This window comes from Mytilus trossulus, chromosome 3 (assembly GCF_036588685.1).
Source record: "Mytilus trossulus isolate FHL-02 chromosome 3, PNRI_Mtr1.1.1.hap1, whole genome shotgun sequence".
NCBI lineage: Eukaryota > Metazoa > Mollusca > Bivalvia > Mytilida > Mytilidae > Mytilus > Mytilus trossulus.
The window spans coordinates 31,633,272-31,652,911 of NC_086375.1; the positions used below are offsets into that span (position 1 = coordinate 31,633,272).

The 19,640-nt window shown below is 30.2% G+C and overlaps 1 protein-coding gene across 8 annotated transcripts in view; it reads left to right on the top strand.

Annotated features, from left to right (window-relative positions):
* LOC134711239 (leucine-rich repeat-containing protein 9-like) overlaps positions 1-11,855 on the top strand; it is a 47,121-nt gene extending 35,266 nt beyond the window's left edge. For 5 of the 8 annotated variants that reach the window (XM_063571724.1, XM_063571728.1, XM_063571723.1 and 2 more), the window contains 8 exons: positions 283-455; positions 960-1,033; positions 2,421-2,638; positions 3,396-3,464; positions 4,103-4,231; positions 4,800-4,947; positions 5,863-6,028; positions 9,446-11,855. In XM_063571724.1, coding sequence (XP_063427794.1) covers positions 283-455; positions 960-1,033; positions 2,421-2,638; positions 3,396-3,464; positions 4,103-4,231; positions 4,800-4,947; positions 5,863-6,028; positions 9,446-9,476 — 1,008 coding nt within the window. In that variant the 3' untranslated portion in view covers positions 9,477-11,855. Of the gene's footprint in view, positions 1-282; positions 456-959; positions 1,034-2,420; positions 2,639-3,395; positions 3,465-4,102; positions 4,232-4,799; positions 4,948-5,784; positions 5,801-5,862; positions 6,029-9,445 lie in introns of all 8 variants that reach the window. The other 3 variants (XM_063571730.1, XM_063571727.1, XM_063571731.1) reach the window with 3 other exon arrangements.
* The last annotated feature ends 7,785 nt before the right edge of the window (positions 11,856-19,640 follow it).

Below are 19,640 nucleotides of genomic sequence, written 5' to 3' on the forward strand. Positions count from 1 at the left end.
CTGTGGAGGACATCATGGTACTATGTTAATTATGAGCAACAACAAAAAGTAAAATCAGATTTATGATTGGTTTAATTTGAGGGGAAATGTACTATATTTCTTTTTTGAAGCAATTTGTTTTAAATATCCCACCTTTCAAGTTTAAATTAAAGTGCCTCAAAAAATCTTAATTCAGGTGTCAAAAATCAGTAATTAGAAAATCAATGAAAATGCAAAAAAAGTGTATTTGCTGCTTTTATTTTAGGATATCAGTTAACATGACATAATTGAAATCTATTACAGGTACTTTGTTTAAATCACAATCATATAGAATGCATCATGCCTCGTTCTAAGCCACAACAGAACAAAAGAGTTGTAAGCACAATAAACAATAACAGATCAGGAGATTTCTTCAATAATAACAGTACAGACTCTATGACACCAGTTATGGAGAGCTTAGAGGTTTTACATCTTGGGTAAGTTTTTTTTGTATACTGTGAAACTACTTTATACTTTGTTTCCCAATTTTTCATGGATAACTAACATTTCTGTAAAAATGACAATATTTTTATTACAAATGTTTTTTTGTGTATTCATAGATCAAGTAAGTAAAAGAGGATTTTATTTATCATATGGTTTATTCATATTACAACACTTGTAATATTATTTGTGATTAATTTTTTTATTTTCTATATGATTGTGATATTCCATACACTTATCTCTTATTTATTTTTATTTAAAATTGATGATTACTGTTACACATTTAATTTGTATGTAAATAAAAAATCCCTTTTTATGAATTGGGAGAATTTTATTACGACTTCTTGAACCAATGTTGCATGTTTTAGGAGTTGAAATATAAAAATAAAGATAAAACGATGTTTAATTTTACATTTTATTTCATTGTATATACAATTTTTTATAAAAGAAAAATACAGATGTATTACTCGTTATCAATTTATATATTTTTACTTTATTAGGTATAACAATATAAAAGATATGGCTGCTTTACAGTTGGGTAGACTGACATCACTCAAGGCTTTGTTTTTACAAGGTAAAATTTTATATCTAATCCTAAAACAGTCAATGGTGATTCTGTAAAACAAATGTGTGCTAGTTGTAGATATATAGGGGATTTCAAATCATTTATTTTTTTAACCATTATAGGTTTCAAAGTTCAGTTTTGCTAATATTGTTGTAATAATGTTTTTTAAAATTGTTGGTTGCCTGTGTGAAACTTTGGTGATTTTAAGGTAAAGTGACCTGATTTAAGCACTTTCACATGACCAATTTCTTTTTCCTTTATATTAATTTTCTGTAACATTGTGAAAAGAATTTTTTACCACTAAGATAATTTGTCTACTAGATAACGATGTACAGCTGTTTTGTACTTATAAGTTGCTAAACAGCATTCAATGAATCAATCTATGAGACAAGTAAAAATGCTGTAGGAACAAAACAATGTTACCCCAACTATATAAAACTAAATTTAGTTAAGCTTATGTGTTTATGACTGTATATTCTAAGTAATCTATTTAAGGTAGATCACAAGTACATATTTTTTGAGACAGATTTTTTTTATAATTTATAATTTGCCAAAATGAAGATTTTTCCATGCTCTTTTCAAAAATTTGATAAAAAGTATGAGTCGCTGTGCTATTTTTCAAGCAATGAGTTGTTGAAATAGAAAAAGCAGTCTAACTATTGAATTGCAAATCTGTCTCTAAATTTGCAGATTTAGCAAAATAATTAGACCGATTTTGTACTGTGATTGTACAATCCAAGATGGCGGTATACCATCAATCTACCTTAAGGTGGTACCCAACACTTTCACTAAAATTAATTTGGCTCGTTTAATTTTCATAAAATTTTGTCAAAGTATTTACTTTGACCCTTTATGAAAACTATAAAAATTTCAAAAATTTGGAACCAACCGTTTTATCCGAAAAATTACACTGGTTATATAGCAGTTTGACAAACACCAATTTTGATCATTGAGAAGCTTTATATTCCTTTTACAACACAATGTCATTAAAATGTTTAGCTAACTTTACAGAGTTATCTCCCTGTAGTGTTAGGTACCACCTTAATGTAGCTCTTTTACAAACAAATAGATTATTGAATGCATAATGAATGATAGTTCAGTTTTATTGACATAAAAAAAGACCCTCTAGATTGTGTAACCCTCTAAATTTATTCATTACTTACTTGCTAAAATGAATCAAAAGATACCACATGGACAATAACAAATCTTAAGACAAAGAAAAAACCTGGCAATACCATGTTAATAAATTAAAAAGAATGAAAAGACAAACACAGGCCACAGAAAATTGCATATACTATTATTGACTGAGCAACACTATACTACACCAAAAAACAAGGTTAGATTTTGACTCTTATTTCCAATCATAAATGTTAATTATTTAAACTTACATTTTCAGGGAATGAAATTCTGAAAGTAGAAGGGTTAGAGGGACTGCATGACTTAAGAGAGTTAGTGCTGGATAGAAATAAGATAAAGAACATTTTTGAGACTTCCTTTATTAACCAATGGAATCTACAGGAACTTCATATTGAAGAGAATCGTATCAGAGATTTATCAAATCTACATTGTTTGGAACATTTACAGAGGCTTTACCTTGGGTCTAATAGAGTTCAGGTATTACAAATTTTACTTATAATTGTGAATTCATTTATTTTAATTGGTACCAATTTTCGTGGATTATTGAAAACTTACATGGTTATTTAATTTTATGGTTGTATTGCAGTCTGCTTACAAGCCTCTTAAATATTTACTATTGTTGAACATTAAATTTTGTGGGTCACCTGTACCCATGAAATCGATTAAAATTGGTATCCCACAAATAATAATAAATCCACAGCACTGTGAACTCAGAAATTCATGGGGCCAGCTGAAGGACGCCGCCAGGTGCGGGAATTTCTCGCTACATTGAAGACCTGTTGGTGACCTTCTGTTGTTTTTCTATGGTGGGGTTGTTGTCTCTTTGACACATTCCCCATTTCCATTCTCAATTTTATTCATTTATTATTGTGATTGTTGAACCAAGGTAAAAAAAAATACTAATTATTGCAATTTCAAGAATCAAGAATACAAATAATGCTATCAAAGACTAAAACGCAGCAGCAAGTTTTTGTTTTCACAATATGGAAGAGTAAATGATACAGAATGAAAGATTGCAAAACATGGAGTGAGAAGAGCAAATGTGGGGATAAAGTAGAATGAATTGAAATATATAGAAACAGATAAATGAGAGTTAGATAAAATGAATATTTTGGTGAAATAGGCTTTATTTGGCAAAGAAGTTTGAGAATAAAAATCGCAATAGTCTTCTCTTAAACACATTGCTAACTCCTTTTGTGCAAGTGTTTGTAATGTGTGTTTTTTATTATTACAGGAAATATCAGAACTGGAGAAGTTAGATAATTTAGTAAACATGATAGAAATATCTTTGGTCAACAATCCTGTAAGTTTTTAATCAGTATTATTATTAGATGCATAGCAATACCATGATTAATCAGGTTTATGCCAAAGCCATTCCATGCTTAATCAGGTTTATGCCGAAGCCATTCTGTGATTAATCAGGTTTATGCGAAAGCAATTCCATGATTGATCAGGTTTTTGCTAAAGCCATTCGATGATTAATCAGGTTTATGCTTAAGTCATTCAATGATTAATTTGGTTTATTCCAAAGCCATTCCAGTATTAATCAGGTTTATGCCAAAGCCATTATTTGATTAATCAGGTTTATGCCAAAGCCATTCTGTGATTTATCAGGTTTATGCAAAAGCCATTCTGTGATTAATCAGGTTTATGCAAAAACCATTCCATGATTAATCAGGTTTATGCAAAAGCCATTCCATGATTAATCAGGTTTATGCTTAAGCCATTCCATGATAACCAGGTTTATGCTGAAGCCATTCAATGATTATCAGTTCATATTTAACGCATTCCATGATTAACCAATTACATATTTATGCTGTCACATAAAAAGGAGAAAAAAATATGTGCATGAACATTAGTGTTTGTTTCTTTGGGTGAAAAATTTCTTGTTATAACATATAAATACATGTATAAGCCCTGTTATTATTGTTAACATTTTAGGCTGCCAGACGTCATCTTCACAGACCACTATTAGTGTTCAGATTAAAACAGTTAATGGTTATTGATGGTATACCAGTCAATGAGGAGGAAAGGACAAAAGCTGAATTATATTACATGGATCAACAACAGGTATGTCTCACGAGGGGTATATCAGACAGGTGTGTTGTTCAGAACAAGTCTTAGTTTCCAAAAGTTATCGTGCTATTTTTCATGGGTCAAGAAAAAGGGCTGAACTGAAAAATGATGTTGTCCAAAGTGTTTCCATGTGTTTATAAAACACGAAATTTTATCAGGTTTTAATTTCTTTGTGGAAATCAAAGAAATTGTTATTGTTAGGTATATATCAACACTGAATTGCTAGCACTTCAAAAAATATTCAAAAAGTGATTTTACCAAGATATATGTTTATTTTTTATTGATTTTTTTTAACTAGATGTGTTTAGAATCATTTTATCACAAACGACATAATGGGTAGCAATTTCTAACATTGACCTTGAACATTTCTTCTGAGGTCAATGGTGTGTGGGTGGGAAAAGAAACTATACTATGACATTCTACTACAATAAGCATTTAAATTCTAGTATGCAATTATCATGATTAATATTACATGAACAGGTAATAACTAACTGTTTATTCAATCAAACATAAACAAAAACGTATTCTTGAGTGACCTTTCTAAATACATTGTGTTTTGAAGGTTAACATGGTTGAGGGAACACTGCCAGGAATCAGTCAGTATAAAACACAGGTACCAGTCAAAGTGACAACAATGCATCTAGGATCTTCACCCATCTGGAATGGAGGTGCCATATATGATGAAAATACTCCTGAGTCACTGCAGAGAGGTTTGTCAATTGTAGTTTTCAAAAGTATTTTGATGGTAGATTTTATCATAAGATGGCTGTGTGGGCATTGGGAAGCATGCTTTGATCTTGATCATAATGCACAGAAATGTTAGACATTACCTTTAAGGGGCCAATTTCAATCCTTTTTAGATTGGGGTGAGTAGCTAAGACATCTAGTACAGTTTCTTATCTCCAGAGTTACATGGAGTAAAAATCTTGGTCATGCTTAAAAATTGTTAGATGTGTTGTGATCAAGATTGGGGTTTAGACCAAACTGATTGAAATACAGAACATGTGATCATGCTTAGCTATGGATCTGACTATGCTTTCTTCTTGTTTTTTAAACAACAAATTATTATTGTCACAACCAATGAAATTGGTCCTTATATTATTTGAAGCATATTTCTTTAAGGCAAATCCATAGGATTCTGAATTAATCATTAACCAGTAAAAGGTTGATTGGTCAAATCCTTGTATGTGAAGCATGGCCATAGCGTTTTTGTACTTTAATCACATTGGGTTTAGGGAAATATTTAAAAATTTTGAATATGATATTATATTTTATATCTTGCAATCCTATATTAAGTTTATAATTTTTTTCTGTTGAACTCGTTTAGATTTTTTTATAACCTTTCACTTGAAATGCAGGAAAATTAGTGTATCATGATTACTAGTGAATCTAAGTCTGCATATATTTGATAAAATTCTATGAGTCCGGTTACAATGTATATAGATGTAATTTCCTATGATAAAGATTTGATAATTTTCTAAGATGAAGATCTGATAATTTCCTATAGTAAAGATTTGATAATTTTCACAAGTTATTTATTCCAACAGAATGGATACTATCAAGGTGAGTATATATTAGTACATGCCAGGTGTGGTCTATATTGCATCACTTCTATTTTTATCTAGGTGGGGGTAGAAGAAGAGGAAATAGTAAAACAGACAATGGTACAGGTGTTTTGAATCGTGGAAACACGATCGTAGCACCAGGTTATGGAGGCATGCGTCACTATCTAAATCAAATACCTTATGTCACGCCACCTTCACAGAGCGAGTATGTTGAGTGGTTTTCCAGGTAGCTATGATACCAACCTGCCAGAGAGTTTTACTAATATTACAAAAAAAAAACTTCTTATCTGCACTTTTTGTAATTACTGTGCCTATCCAATAAGCTTTGTGGTAGAGAATTACCTATTGCCTGACCAGTTTAAAAAATTGTCATTACAATTTGTCCATTTAAATTGTACAATAGGTATTGTGAGAGCTATTATCAACAGGTGGTCATTTAACTACCTGTAGATTTATTTACCTGGTTTGTTTTTGACAGAGCTAATTTAAATGAATGATACATGTAGCTAGCTTGCTTTCCTCATGTTTAATGTCCTGAATGAACTATTCTATTTAGGTATGGGACATTTTACATTAAATACAATATTTGTTCTTTTTAATCAAGATATTTATTGTAAATTTATTTATTTTGCTTACAATCACAAATAAATCATTGCTGGTATATCCCACTTTCATAATGAAGAATAAAGCACTGAAATTTCTATTCACTATAAGCCATTTGTACTTTTTTTGATATATTGAAAATAAATTTTTAACAGTAATTCCAATTGAAGTAGATCCTGAATATTAAATGAAACTCAGCATCACTTCTATTCCATTTCAGGAATCTGAATATAACATGAAAATATATCCCATTAGAAAACACTACGCCACACATAATTCATCTTGTAGAATTATTCACATATCCCAAAAAATCCATTTCACAAACACTTTAATTCCATTCAGGAATCAAAAACTTAAAATACATCCCACATTAAAAACACCATGAAGCAAACATATATCTCCTTTTTTATAAACTAAATCCACTGATTGAAATTTCCATCTTGACTATTTAGAGACACAAAAAGAAATGGCTTAAAATGTCCCATATCTTATTCAGGACATTGGTCATGATGCATGAGGAAAGCAAGCTAGCTATCGGTCATATAAATTTTACCTTTTAGAAATAGTGAATATTTTTTTACTGGGTAGTTAAATGACCACCTGTTGATGAGCTCTCACAATACTTAATGTACAATTTAAATGGACAAATTGTGTTGACAATTTTTTATTCTGGTCAGGCAATAGGTATTTAAATACCCCAAAGGTGATGAGATAATGACAGTAATATAAAATATTCTTTAGAATACTTTCTGAATTAAAAAAAAATCAATCATAGTTTTAAATAGTCAATTATAGTGATTTTTAAAATTCAGTTTATAAAATAAAATTCTATAAAGTTCATTAAAATTGTAAATGATGTACATTTCGTGACAAATTGAATTCTGATATCATTGTAGTGTCTTTATTGTTAAGTAATAGATTTGAAAAAGCGTAAAATTTTAGAATTGCTAAAATAAGATGAAACTAGCAATTTCAAGATTTTTGTGTAATTCTAAAAATAGATGCTGTGTAATTAATGATCACTTTTCGATTAATGTGCACACCTATATAATAATGATATTTAAATTGAATCTTAAACAGTTTACGAAATAGATGTATTATTTTTTTTAACTTAAATGTATTAAAAAATCTGATTGAGCCTTTTGTAGACTTAATACAAAAATGTAACAGAGACTATGGTACTTGGTATATAGCTGTAATACAATCAGATATATACCATAGTTACTAAATAACCTCTCTCCAACTCTGGCAGGTTTGTTGTTTGAGCTTCAGATAGCTTTAAAGTAGAAGCAGCTTTTAGTGTAAAAAGAAACAAGTTTTATGTGTTTGTGTAGTAGGTAGCTAGCTATTCTGTGTGAAAAATAATGCTTCTATTAATTTTAATTTTAGCTTTTGATAATTTGTCAATATGATACAATATCTTTACTTCAAAAACAGTTACAAAAAATCAGTTTTATATTTATTCCTTGGTCATGTAAAATAAATGATGGGGATTTTTTTTTAAATTAATTTTACTTTGAATTTGAAGAAATAAATGTTGGGGGTAGTTACTTTTATCTTACCCTGACTAAAATAACCACCCCCTGTCAAATTAAAAAAAAAAATGCCTTCTGACACTCCTCCACCTCTCTTTCAAATATGAATTAATTCTAAAAAGCCCTGAATAAAATGTTCAGACAGCTGCATCTCAGGATGATAGATAATTTTGTTGTTTATAAACCTAATTGAAATGTTAAATAATGTTACACCATGATTGGATATCTGTCCATTGTTTGAAAACCTTTACCAATAATTTATTGGTGTTTGCTTTGGAAAATCACACAAAAAATACCCATTTGATAAGAAAATGGCAAAGTAAAAAACTGGTAGTCTCCCAAGTTTGATAACAGAATGTGTTCCAATTTCTATAGTTTTTGTAATGTCCTCTCAACTAACCATCCACAATTGGTTATATTCTTCTACTACATGTTATAGTAATTCTACTAATTAGCTTAATTTATTTAACACTGTTTTTGTGTGTGTGTATATATATTAATGTATTGTGTGTTGTTTGTGCCTTTTATGAGTGCCTTTCTTACACAGTAAAATGTAGTTGAAAATGATTTGAATATTTTTTTTGCGTACTTACTTTAACTACAAAACAGAAAAAGTAACTTTTTATTTGTTTCAGTACATTACGGTAGATAAGAGTATAGGAAATACTAAAAAAGAGAATTTTGTTGGGTCAATATCAACCTAACAACAAATAAAACCAAACAAAATACAACTGAAATCATTATGCAATCTTCATCCATACAATACAAATATGTCTAAATCCTATCAATATATATATAAGAAGATGGGGTATGAGTGCAAATGATACAACTATCCATCCAAGTCACAATGAATAAAAAGTTAACAATTATAGGTCAAAGTATGGCCCTCAACAGGAAACCTTAGTTCACACTGAAGTCTGGAAAAGTTGTAAATAAATTTAACATAGACTATTCAAGACCTGCAAATAATACCAAATTGTATACAAGACAAAAATGCATTCATATAACCAGGATTCATTATTTTTAGTTTCGTGGGTATAGATGAACCATAAATATATATATTGAACAAAGTATACATTTCTCATATGATTGAATGCAAATTTTGGCTAAACCATGAAATAAAGTGTCATTAAAAATGTATTTTTCTTCCAATTCAGGAAAATTAGTATTCCATGAAGATAAAAGAATCCACAGTATAACAAATGACATCACTGACAAAGATCCTGAATTTGGACAGGCACATGTTGCAGGGTTAAACTGATATGTCAAGTTTTTATTGACAGGTTGAATTCTGAGTCTTCAATATGATTACTATACTCTAATAATCATACTTTAAAAATTTATGACCGAATGTCTTACACTCTAAACAAAATTTGCATATGTACAAATACTTTAATGTGATTGTTCCTTTAAAATGTTTTTGGTTGTTTCACATTTCAGTTGACCATATATTGCTGAAACTGCTGGTGTAACTTATGTTTTAACATAGCAACTCTTTTTTGTAGGATAAACCAGGCCAAAAACAACAAAAGATAGCTATGTGATGTGAAAATCAATGGTGTTAAAGAATGGTTGTGAGTGATCTTCAAAAACTGCATTCCAGCTTAATCCCTATTTATACATTCCATTACAAATCCGTCCACATGCAAGTCTTCAGATCTGAGGATTGTTCTGCATAATAAATCTGTGATACATTTATAGTAGAATAGCTTTAGTTTTGTGATATGGTTTTAAAGTTTCCATGAAGTCACACTTAATAAAGTTGATTGAGTCTCATGAAAAGATGTAATTTATAAATGGGGCATCCTCATTTTAATGTTTATCTGTGAAATGTCATCCTCATGCTCTCTTCTACAACATATTTCCCATAATTCATCAGTCCAAGATTTTTAAAAATAGGCATTAATAGTTCTTATTGAGTCTGATTTATTGTGTTAGATGACATGAAATGATTTATGTATTGTTTCAGGTTATTTAATAATGATGGACTAATGGGCGTTTAAATGTGTATATACTTTGTATTATATTTCTGTAGAGATGTCATAGCATTGATGATTTTTAATTGTACATATAGACTGTAAATAAGATTTTTTTTGGTGTTTACAATTGTAAATATGGGTAGTAACTTATTTGTTAGATTTTTGTTATTCTGTCCGTTTTTTGCTCAATATTTTAGTCTATGTTTTTTAGCTATTTAAGTTTTGTTTTAAGTCACATTAGAAAAGCATTTTTGTGATGTTTTTAATGTGTGTGTTACTAACAATCCATGTTTTGTTTCTAATGCGATGTGGCATGTTACAACAAATTTTATTGGATGATGTGTGCCATCAATTCCAAGTCTTACTGTTGAAGTCATTAGCAAGTGTTATCCAATTCCAGTGTGATGATTATGGAATATTTGAAAAGTTTAATAATACATATTTTAATGGTAATGCATTAGAAATGGATTTACAGTTATGGATTTGAAGAGTTGCCTCCATCAATTTTGGATATGATTGCTTAATGTCGCAAATAAAAAAAAACTGCATCGACAAAATAAAAATACAGCTCTGTTATTCCTTTAGTCATTATTTCGTAAAGGGTTAGATAATATTTAAGTAAATGTACTAGTAGGTATGTTTCTAAATGAGATTTGAGAGGGATAAGTCAACGATATCTTATGGGATACTAGTCAAGATGACCAACTGTTCACTTCAGCTGTCATATTATTAGATATGTGTCAATCATCTACAAACATTCAAACCTTTTAAGTTTTGTTTTTTTTAACTACATTCCTGATCAATACTTTTATTCATCATTAAAAGCCTGATGAGAAAATTACTTTTTGTATGAATGAATTAATGGATTTGACTGTTGTTTTGTTGACAAATACATTTGCATTGAAACATTTGATTATCATTATCTTTTAATATAAACAAAACCAATGAAATTACCATATATCATTTGGTCTCTTGTGGAGAGTTTTCTTATTCACAATCATATCACATCTTCTTATTTTTATATAAGGAGTCCATTGTATGTATTGGTACTTTCATGCAAAATTACTACCCCTAGTTCTTATCGATTAAAAATTATTTTGTAAGATAATGTATAAGAAATATGTACTCGTTTCTTCATATTTTTTATTAATATGTGAAACATGAACAAGAATACATATTCCAGCTTATATGTTTTAATATTTGATGATGCAGCACGCTATTAATTTTTCACTATTATGCTGTTACACTTGTGTGTTTTTTAATTGAATGTTTGTTTACACATTTGTCACATGACAGTATCATAACACAAATTGGCTTTCCATCAAAACTTACGAAAAATTTATAATTAGACAATCATTTGTTGGATTAATTAGTTAATATACAAAAAATATTTTAACCCTGTTGAAGGTATCTTTATTGGACCTTAGCTGTAAGAGGCTGTATGTGTAGAAAATTATTTTAGGTAGTGATTTATATTTGCAGTATTTTATTGATGCATGTTAACATTTAAGGTGACCTTTAAATTCTGCTGAAAGATCAAGGACAAACCAAGTATTTATTATATGTTTTATTAAATGGTTGAAATTCAGTCTGATTTATAGTTTTGGTATTTCAATACTGATAAATGTATTATTCTTTGTTTTTATCTGTTAAATGTAAATTGATGTATTTCCTTTGGAAATGAAAATATAAATCATGGTGTACCTTATTGGAAATAATCAATTATTAATGATATGTTCAAGTAAAAATCTGTGTTAATTCTTGTCCTTTTATAAAGGGGAAAAAGCTGAGACCAATTTAAATGAGTAAAGGTTAAATTCAAAATGTTTTCGAGTTTATCTTCCAAACTTTAGAAAACATTTTGTGAGTGAATCATGGCTTCCATAAATTAGATACTTCATATGGAGAATTGTATAACAGTATTTGGAAAAAGGTTAAGAAAAGGCTATTGAAATACAATGTATGCAAATTTATAAATATATATATATTCTTGTTTATTTATTGTTTATGCAACGTCATAATAATAAACGGATTAGAAGTATCTTAAAACCAAGTATTTTGTTTATTACTTTATCTGTATTCTAGATGCTATCTGTGTATAAATAAATTTGGTGTATTAACTGTCTTCTGATTGGTTAAAAATATTACTTTTATTTTCAATGTTGTAAATTTTATTTCGACACACCCACTCTGACGTTGTGTATTCATAGGCCAACATGTGTGTACGTTGTTATTGTTGATATAAATAATATAAAAAGTTCTTTGAGACTTATTTTAGATAGAAATTTATTTATAATGAATGACAATAATTTTTTTGGAATTTATTGAACCATAAAATTAATTTTTGACTCTTCACATTTTACATAATCCACTTCACGGATTATAAAAAAAATAAATAATAGCCATTCATTAAATGTAATTAAAAAGATTAGCAGTACTGGTTTATAAAATCATGTACAAGGTCCAATAAAAATTAAGTAATATGTTATAGAAGAACTGATTCGTATGGTTTTATATCTAATAGAAATAATCACTTTTACTACAGTATTTAGATGTATGTAGAATATTACATTTATGATACTAATTATGAATTTCGGACACAAAACAGACATTAAAATTTTGCTAATCTAACACCTTAGTAATCCAATAAATAAATTGCAATGGAAACGAGAACATCAACATTTTCCCAATCCTACATCTTTAAGTTATCCCATAAATAAATTGCAACAGAAACACATTGTAATTAAACTTCAAAGTAAGCAATTTAAATATAACAGATATTAAACAGCTTATATTCTTTTGACAGCTCAAATTGCACTCTAGCAGTATGAATACTGGTATTATTTAATAAATAAGTGCCATAAGATTTGGTCTTGCCACGGCTGAATTATACAAATATAGGCCATATACAGTTTGTTTATCTGTTATTTCTCTTCAACTTTTATCAGCTTCTTTTTCATAATTTTCCTAGAAAGTTTTCAAAATCTTAAGTATCAAAAGGTGATCAATTTGCTATATTTTAGTTTACTGTGTAAATTACTTATATTTTGTTAGTCAATTAAGTGTGGTAACAAAAGTTTGATCAAAATATTTTGAGATTTCAATCTGTGATATGTATAATCAAATTAATATGATACTTTACAGTATTATATTGTTATATAAATAGTATATTTAAAAAATTATTGTCAAATAATACATGTACTTATTAAAATGATAGAGCAAACTAATGTTTTAGTCCTATTATTTTCTATACTACTGTAAATTCAGATATTATTGCAAGGTTTTTATTATTGCAAAGTTGTAAACCCAATAATTTAAACTGGCATTTTGAAATATTTGATATGAATTAAAACAGGATTTTTCAAAAAATTGTAAAAAATAAAATCGCATTTAAGTTTAAAATGAAAAAATCGCAATAATAAATGCATGCAATAATACACCTTATCGCTATTTAGTCCACTCCTGGAAAAACAGTCATTTATACAACTTCCTGTTTAGGTCATGCGGGCCGACAATGGAGGTCATCAGCAGTGAGCTGAGGGAGGAAAAACTTTAGAAAGTGATCATCAAGAAACTTTGTTATAGTATGATCCACTTTTTTCAAAATTAAAATTAAAGTAAAAAAATATTTTGTTCGAAGTATTTTAGGTAGTTTAAACAGGTCTCATTAAAAAGTATCATGCATGGTGAATTGTTTAAACAGGGTCCCAGATAGCTTCAACTGGATGAAAAAGTTGTGTAATTTTAGAACTTATCCGGAATGGAATAAATAGCGATTATGTGTATTTCTGAATTAACAGCACTTTAAAAACATATGTAAATGAATTGCCAGAGGTCCTTGTCAATTTACATTTTTATGATCAATAAGTAGGCTGGCAGAAGTGTATTTAAAACAGTCACATCTTTCCTTTTAATTGCTTTGATTGAGTTATCTTTGCCAAACCCTGGGACTGTTATACTGTCAATATATTATATGTCCGATATATGTTAAAAATAAGTTGATAAGAAAAATCGGGACAAATAATATGCTTTCAAGAAACATGCAAATGTAACTCACAGCTGGCTAATTTCATTTTGTATGTCTCTTTGTAAGAAAAACAATGATTCTATTTTGACTATGTACTAATCTTGTTTATCAACAGACAAAAGTGTCATATAATTAAGAACCATGGCCAATAATAAACCATGAGTAAAAATTTACCATCACATAAAGAGTTATCTTCCCTGATTATTTATGTATTAATAAATTGATAAATATACCTTTCAAGAAAACATTAAATTATTCTAATAAATTATCTAGAATGATACTATGTATTTATAAGTTTTTACATTATGGGGATTAAATATAGTTAATCTTAAAAATAGTTTTGCAATTTGTTTTTTTATAATTTTACCAACTACGTAGAAAAAACAAAAGAAATACTGGCTGTATTTGAAAACATTGGATTGTGTCTCATTGGCGATTATACCACATAAGATATAAAATATCGCTCTATATTTGTGTCTACCCTCAGTATACTTTTGTATGCCGTGAGGTGCTACTTATCAATATAATTAAAATTCGCATAAATATAGTAGCTACAGGATAGGATAGGGTATCTAATACATGACACAAAACAGTACATATACAGCAAGAAACACATAAATAGCTAAGGAACAACAATACTATTATTGCTAATCTTCATCTCACAGACAGTGAAGTCTTCAACACAAAAAAAACCCACTTTTAACTCAGTTGAGTTAGGGTTTTAGTCAAATTCGTTGCAAAATTATTTGGATAGACCTAGGAAACAGTACTGACCAAATTAGGTCCATTCATAATAGAACATACTGGAAAGTACACATGAAAGCTCAATGTAGGGATAGTGATCCAGGGCGGCGTTGTTGGCTTACTTCTTAAAAGCTTTATATTTCAGAGGGTGGAAGACTTGGATGCTTCATACTTTGTAAATAGATGCCTCATGTTAAGAGGTTTCCGTCAGTCACGTGTCCAATGTAGATTTTTTGTAATGTTAAATTCTCTCTTATTATAAGTAATAGGATAACTATATTTGGTATGTGCGTACCTTGCAAGTTTTCACTGGACCTCCACCTCATTTCATGGATCAGTGAACAAGTTTAAGTTTTGGTGTTCAAGTCCATATCTCAGATACTATAAGCAATAGGTCTTGTATATTCAGTGTATGGATGGACTAAGTTGTACATGTCCAACTGGCAGGTGTCATCTGACATTGACCTCATTTTCATGGTTCAGTGGTTATACTTAAGTTTTTGTGTTTTGGTCTAGTTTTTCTTATACTGTATGCAATAGATCTACTATATTTGGTGTATGGAATGATTGTAAGGTGTACATGTCCAACTGGCAGGTGTCACCTGACCTTGACCTCATTTTTATGGTTCAGTGGTTATAGTTAAGTTTTTGAGTTTTGGTGGTTTTTTTTAAATACTATATGGTCAACTAATTATTTGGTGTATGGAAATATAGTATGATCTAAATGTCAGTCACGCAGGTTTTATTTGACCTTGACCTCATTTTCACGGTTCATTGGTCAATGTTAAGTTTATCTGACAGTTGTAATAAAGCTTTATATTTAGGACTATCAACATAATATCAATGATTAGTAAAGAAAGCGAGACATTTCAGTGTGTGCACTCTTGTTATATGTTGGTCTGTTTTTGTCGAGCCTGCAACTTTTGTTGCAGAAAGCTCCACATAAGGATAGTGATCTGGCGTTAGCTAACTTCTTAAAAGCTTTATATTTGGAGGGTAGAAGACCTGGATGCTTCATACTTTGTATATAGATGCCTCATCTTATGAACTTCCCGTCAGTCACATGTCCAATGTCCTTGACCTCATTTTCATGGTTCAGTGACTACTTGAAAAAAATGTTTTTTGTTATGTTAAAATTCTCTCTTATTATAAGTAATTGGATAACTATATTTGGTATGTGCGTACCTTGCAAGGTCCTCATGCCCGTCAGACAGTTTTCACTTGACCTCAACCTCATTTCATGAATCAGTGAACAAGGTTAAGTTTTGGTGGTCAATAGATATAGGAAGATGTGGTGTGAGTGCCAATGAGACAACTCTCCATCCAAACAACAATTCAAAAATTAAACCATTATAGGTTAAAGTACGGCCTTCAACACGGAGCCTTGGCTCACACCGAACAACAAGCTATAAAGGGCCCCAAAATAACTAGTGTAAAACCATTCAAACGGGAAAACCAACGGTCTAATCTATATAAACAAAACGAGAAACGAGAAACACGTATATATTACATAAACAAACGACAACTACTGTACATCAGATTCCTGAGTTAGGACAGGTGCAAACATTTGCAGCGGGATTAAACGTTTTAATGGGCCCAAACCTTCTCCCTTTTTCTGAAACAATAGCATAACATCACAACATATAAAAACATACGATAAAATATCAATTGGCAGACTTAACTCAATCAAAAAACGTATGATTACACAATGAACGAATAAATTTGATCTGCGATATCTGAATACAAATGCACAGTTAATTAAATATTAGAGACAAACATTCATGACCAAAAGGCTAACAAACAAATTCAAACACACTGAGAAATATTTAACCAATCAATGTTCACTTTAGAAAAAAAACGTTTTTTTATAATCTTGAAGTTTATACAAATGTTGTAAGAATAAGTGAAAAATTGAAGATATTACAAATAATCAAAGCTGGTATACAGCAAAGATCCATATAAATAAAAAATGACAAAAAAGCATTATAAACAGTATCAACAGGTCGAATTAACAAGAAAATACCATTTGAGAGTACTCGCAGTTACTGACAGCTAGTTAAAAGCCAAAACCAATTAATAGTAAAAAATCATGCATCAGAGACTAAAATCGACTAAAACACATCACAGGGATTTAGTATTTTAACGTCTCAAATACTATAAGCAATAGGTCTACTATATTTGGTGAATGGAATGATTGTAAGGTGTTCATGTCTAGCTGACAGGTGTCATCTGACCTTGACCTCATTTTCATGGTTCAGTGGTCAAAGTTAAGTTTGAGTTTTGGTCTATTTTTCTAATACTTTATGCATTATGTCGGTTTTAAAAGCTCTTCAGAGCTTATGTTTGTAATTGCTTGCTTATACCGACTCTAAATAAAGCTTTATGTCTTATGCATTAGGTCAACTATATTTGGTGTATGAAAATATTTTATGATCTATATGTCTGTTACACAGGTTTTCTACAGAGCCGTGGTGTAGTGGTTAGTGCATCGGACTACTAACACAAAGGTTCCTGGTTCGATTCCCGTTTGGGATGAAAATTTTCAGGAACTCAATTTTCGGCTCTCCCTTGACACCATTTGCGAGTATGGTCTTGAGGAAACGATGATAGTCCGTCGGACGGGGACGATAAATGGCTGACCCGTGGAGAGAGCCATATCTCTTGCACGTTAAAGACACCCTTGTAGATTTCGAAAAAGAGTAGGCTAATGCCGCTACAAGGCAGCACTCGCACCCGCAAAGTGGAAAGGGATTAATATAAGTTGTAAAACTTGTTTCCCAATCCACTATAAACAAATATGTTTAAACTAAACAGGTTTTCTTGACCTTGACCGCATTTTCATGGTCCATTGCTAAGTGTTAAGTGTTTGTGTTTTGGTATGTTTTTCTTAATTCATAAGCAATAAATCAACCATATTTGTTGTATTGAAGAATTGTTAGCTGTACATGTCTGCCTGGCATGGTTCATCTGACCTTGACCTCATTCACATGGTTCATTGATCAATGTTTCATTTTCTTGGCTAATGTTGAGATTATGTGACAGTTGTAATAAAGCTTTATATTTAGGTCTATCAACATAATATCAATGATTAGTATAAGGCGAGACATTTCAACGTGTGCACTCTTGTTTAAGTACTTTAAGCAAAAGGTCAGCTATGTTTGGTCTATGTCTGTCTGGCAGGTATCATCTGACCTTGACCTTATTTTCATGGTTCATTATTCAATGAAAAGTCTTTTTCCATATGGTCTGTTTTTAAATTATAAGCATTAGGTCTATTATATTTTGTGTCTAAATGTAAGGTGTTTATGTCTGTCTGACAGTATTTTTCTGACCCATTTTCTGGGATGTTATTAGTTAAACCTTTATCTTTAAGACTTGCAACATAAAATCAATTTTCAGTAAAGCAGGCGGGACATTTCAGCTTGAGCACTCTTGTACATAACTTGGAATCAGATCAGAGTTTAGTCACATTGGATGGGCTCCCCTATAATTCTGCTTCTGTGACAAGATTCTTTACTTGAACAGGCACAACTTCTATCATCTGATAATACGGTTAGGCTCTTTTAACAGTCTTGTATTATCTTGATGTACATGATGTATACAATTTTTTAATTTAAAAAATTTGGAGATGCTTATTGATAATTTGTATAGTTTTTTATCAAAAGCCAAAAAGTTTATAAGATGTTCCTTCAAGCATACAACAGTTATGCTCAATTTTATTGATTTTAACTTAAACAGTTTGAAAATTGAAACTGGCATATTTAACACTGATGGTGATTTGTTAAATATTCAGTACACCAACAGAATGAGCTGGTTTACAGGGTAACACTCTGAGTGAAGATGCTTCACCATACCCTGACACATAATTCTGACTCCAGCCCAACCAGTGTCTGCAAATCCTCTGTAATTTTATATACTTAGCCCAGAAGCGGCAAAGACAAAATTTTAAGTATTTAAGGATGTCTGCTGGTCCTGTTTTTGAATTCTTGTCACATTTTCGATTTTCTCAGGTTTTATCCATCCAAATGTATTAAATTTCTTTTTACACGACACCCCACTTTTGTCTTCATAAATCTGTTCAATAGATCATTTAAGATTTAGTGATCCGGCGGCATGAAATCCTTGTTATTTTTTCTTGGTTTAAAGGGTAAAAAACAATTCCAATGTTAACAAATAGTAAAGTCTGAAGAAAACCCTTTTCCCGCCATTTTCTAAATGTCTCGTATTTTGAAAACTACACACGAGACTAATGATTTTATTACATTATTTTGTTTAAATATCAAAGTTGTTTTCATTTTAAGCAACCACATGAAATCCTTGTTATTTTAAATTAGAGCAGCAGACATCCTTAAGTCAAGTTTCAAACCTGACATTGGGATTGAACCAACTACCTACTGCACTTATAGAAGGGATCCCATCTCTAGATCAATGGTAGATCATTAGTTCTTATGTTGTACTGTTACACAACTGTCCCATCTAAGAGGGAGGGTTGGGATCCCGCCACATTCTGTATGAATGTGCCTGTCCCAAAGTCAGGAGTCTGTAATTCAGTGGTTGTTGTTTGTAGATGTGTTACATATTTGTTTTTTGTTATTGTTTGTACATAAATTATGCCGTTAATTTTCACATTTGAATTGTTTTACATTTGTCATTTTGGGGCCTTTTGTAGCTGACTATGCGGTATGGGCTTTGCTCATTATTGAAGGCCATACAGTGACCTATAATTAATTTCTGTGTCATTTGGTCTCTTGAAGAGAGTTGTTTCATTGGATATCCTAACACATCTTTTTTTATATAAAGAGCTAAGTTTATGAAACAAGTCTCTTATTTGAGTTGGCAATATGTTGACTTAATTAATAAAAAACAAAAACAAAGATATTTTCTTGATTTTCTCTTTTATATTTCACAAACAGTTTGAATACAAACATTAATTTGTAAGATATATCACTG